Source organism: Octopus bimaculoides, chromosome 9 (genome assembly GCF_001194135.2).
Source record: "Octopus bimaculoides isolate UCB-OBI-ISO-001 chromosome 9, ASM119413v2, whole genome shotgun sequence".
NCBI classification, from domain to species: Eukaryota; Metazoa; Mollusca; class Cephalopoda; order Octopoda; family Octopodidae; genus Octopus; species Octopus bimaculoides.
The window spans coordinates 15,307,578-15,311,787 of NC_068989.1; the positions used below are offsets into that span (position 1 = coordinate 15,307,578).

General features: G+C 33.9%; 1 protein-coding gene across 1 annotated transcript in view; it reads right to left on the bottom strand.

The window, feature by feature from the left end:
• Window positions 1-4,210, bottom strand: part of LOC106874612 (calcitonin receptor) — a 124,514-nt gene that overhangs the window by 59,394 nt on the left and 60,910 nt on the right. The window contains exon 2 of the mRNA XM_014922400.2: window positions 1,090-1,187. Coding sequence (XP_014777886.2) covers window positions 1,090-1,187 — 98 coding nt within the window. The remainder of the gene's footprint in view (window positions 1-1,089; window positions 1,188-4,210) is intronic.

The window sequence follows — 4,210 nt, forward strand, 5'->3', positions numbered from 1 at the left end:
GGAGACAAACGCTCAAGATGTTATTTAAATCATTTATATCACCACATCACATTTGTTAAAATGTCTTATTGATGCACACTGTTGTTTATATCCTCCCTGATGAGGTTGATGCATTGTTCCACATTATTCATCCTCTCGGATTCATTTTATGCAACTATCGAAACATATGTCGGTGATCTGGTAATATAAATGATTTAAATAAAATCTTGAGCGTTTGTCTCCATTTTCCATTATTCTTATGTTCTCCAAAATACATCTCACACTTCTCCCCGGAATTAACCTCCACTCAAGTGTGATCACTAATTCCTAGGACGCTCATGTGACATCTGACTACCGCTGCGTATGTGTGTGTGAGTGTTGCGCGCGCGTGTATGTATATATATATATATATGTGTGTGTGTGTGTGTGTGTGTGTGTGTGTGTGTGTGTGTGTGTGAGTGTGAGTGTGTGTGTGTAGCTAAAAAGCTACCACAATGCAAGTTTGGAAATAAACGAGATAAATAGAAGAGATTGAAGAAAATCCAAAGTAAGAAAAGAACAATATCTTACATTTTAAAACTATATTTCAATATTTCGTGTCAGAAAAAAAAAAACAATTACATATAAAAAAAAATGGAGAACGTTACTATTGTCTATAGAGATCAAAATAAATGGATAAGGGATTTTCAAATGTAGAATATTGAAATGTAAGACGAAAATGTGAGCCATATTTCTTATTTTGTTTTAGTTTTGCTTCTGTATATATTTATTTCCAGACTGAAATTGTGCCTTTCTTAGATAGTATTTCTGTGTTTCTGCATTTCACAAGAGAAGAGTTGTGGTTTTACATTCGAAAATCTTAGAGATTTATTGTATAAATGTAATTTTGCATTAACATCTAAGCAATGATAATATTTGAAAAACAGTATCTATTCCAACACTCCAACAGAAAAAAAAAAACAATTTTAACCAAACAAGAATAGAAACAGTCTTACGAAAATGATTCTCTCCACTTCTAGAGAAGATAACAAGAAAAGAAAATATGACATTCGTCCTTTTAAAACACTCAATCTGATTATTGAAACCAATGGAATAATGGTTGATAAATACCTGTAACTGAATACATGTGCTGTAATTGCTCCATTCCTGATCGGTTTTTGGAAACATCCACCAGGTGCCATTAGCTTCGCAATATTTGTGTGCTTTACCTGTAAATAGATAATATAATTTTGCTTTTGTTTTATGGTTTTCCGTATAGGTTATAGCAAAGCTATTGGGTTGAATTCTAGATAATAGCTGTTGTAAATGCAGCTTTTGGCTCGGTTAGCAGATGACATAAATAAACGAATACCATAGCTACATTCTCAAATAGCGGAATAATATCAGTTGAAATTTTTTGCACCTCCGACGAACGATATTACACAAAACTCATTTCTTTCTCGCGGCATCAAATCATTCCATTGTTTGAATTAGCTAAATTACTTTCTACCGATACAGAATACCATTGCAATGTGATCCTATTATAGATTGTACCTGTGCAGTCGTTTTAGGTGTTGAAGTGATAGAAATGATCAGGAGAGAAGAGAAGGAAGCATGTCTAAAGATTTGATGGCATCCATCTATCCACACACACACACACACACACACACACACACACACACACACACACACACACACACACACACACACACACACACATCTTTTTTTATCTTTTAGTAGCTTCAGTAATTTTGACGGCCATGTTGGGGCACCGCCTTGATGGTTTTTTAGTCGAACAAATCGATCCTAGAACTTATTTTTTGTTAGGCCTAGTACTTATTCTATCGGTCCCTCTTTGCCGACACGCTAAGTTATGAGGACATAAGCACACCAACACCGGTTGCCAAACTGTATTGGGAGACAAATACAGACACAAAGACACATATATATGTATATATATCAGCTTCCGTCTACCAAATCCACTCACAAGACTTTGGTTAGCCCGAAGTTATAGTAGAAGACACTTGCTCAATGTGCCATGCAGTGGGACTGAACCCTGAACCATAAGGTTGAGAAGGAAGCTTCTTACCATACAGCCAAGGTTAAGAGGTTTCACACGAGTAAATTTATATTATAATAATATTATATTATATTGCATTGAGGACTTTATCACTGATAAAAACAAGAAAGTATTTACATTTTTATCAGAATATGCTACCGGTTTCGATAGCTTAGAAATACGATTTAGTCATGCTGAAATAAAAGGAAAACTAAACTGAAATAAATAAATAAAATTAATCTTCTATGAAATCATTTCTGGAAGTCTACATGTTTTATTACAAAACACGCTAACTTCTAGAAGTGGTATCGTGAAAGTTTAGTTTCATTTATTTCAAACTACTTTCATTTTTATCTCTGCATGAATAAATTGTCTGTTTAAGCAATTGAAAGCGGTAAGATATTTTGATATAAATATAAATACTTGTTTTTATTCGGGATAAAATTCTCAAAGCCTTTTCTTTTTGTATACACGCACATATACACGCACATACACATTCATAAATACACATACACACATATGGATGTATGTATGAATGTATATATATATATATATATATATATATGCACACACACAGAGTAGAGATCAAATAAAGTTAGGTCTAATGACATAATGTATTATATATATATATATATAGAGAGAGAGAGAGAGTAGAGTTCAGGTAAAATTGCATTTAATGATTAAACGGAATAGACATACAATAAGTGCTCAGGTTGATTTATCACATAAAACTTCGACTTGAAATGCAGCTAAACCAAAAAGTGGTATTGTAGCAGCCAAACAATGAATTGCTATAAGTGGGTTATCATTGAGCGGGTTTATGTACAATAGAAAGAAAGGATGAACAAACGAATAACGGGGAAGAGGGCAAATCGATTTCGTCGACTCCAGTGCTCAATTGCTACTTATTTTATGAACTTCGAAAGGATGATAGGCAAAGTAGGCTTCAGCGGAGTTTGAACTCAGAAAGTGAAGACAGACGAAATGCCGATAAGGATTTTTTCCGGCGTACCAACAATTCCACTACTACACCGTATCTATTTATTTATACACACTCGCACACATATAACAAAAAGAAGATAGTCAGGATTTGGTTAAAACCTACAGTACGCACCCCCCACCCACACACTAGTTGTGTAACTAGATTACAGATTTGTTTTAAAATTTTCTTTCAAACAGTGAAAACATCACTGTGTGACAATTTAATATTTTCATTTAAAACTTTTCCCATTTCCACATTAATCTCTTAGGGTTTTCTTAAGTCTTGTAATGATTGAAGAGTTCATCGGCTTCATCATTTGAAAAAAAAACCAAAAAAAAAAACCCAGTAAATGCGTGTTATTCTCACACCTTACAATTTAGCGAATGGACATAGGAATAATGTTATCACTTATAAAACCATTACTGCATTTAAGATTGTTTAACGGTTTAGCCATGGTACTATTCATGATTTCGTTCATGTGCACTGTATCTCTGTGTTGATTTTTGACCCATATTGTGCCATTAATAAAACTTCCATAGATAATATCGTTGAGTTTTGGTCCGTGAAATTTTATGCTGGATAGTAGTGATGAATAAAGAGAAGTAGTCGGATTGTTTTAAAGGTTTCGAAAATAATTCCACCCTTAAATTTACTATCAAATATAGATCTAACATAAATTTAGAGCACATCCTTACTCTAATCTTAAATATAAAGATAGGAATAAGGACCACCCCAATTCACGGACACACAAGATTATAAACAAATTACAACACGTACCATATATAATCACAAAATTATAGTTGGAATATATTAAAACAGACAACAGTATGAAAATCGCATGACTATAAAACCGCAAATTTGAAAGCCCCTGAATGTATTTCAGACACCTAATGTATTATGCATATAAGCATGAGAATTGTAAACTTCGTGACTCAAACTGATACATCGGATAAGACTCAGAAACATGTCCCTGAATGTAGGCTAGGCTGGGTGGAGGAGTTTGTCCCCCCTCGCAAACATAAGGACACAGGAAATGTGTCAAGGCCGACAGGAAGCGGTCCAGCTTCCTAGGGCTAAATAGCAGTAGTATATTCCCTTATTGGGACTGTCACGTTAAGTTGGCAGTATACAACTACTTTATCGCATCACTACTGCTTAAGTCTCTCTGAGAGATTTAGAAATATATTATTTCTAATTATATATACATATAT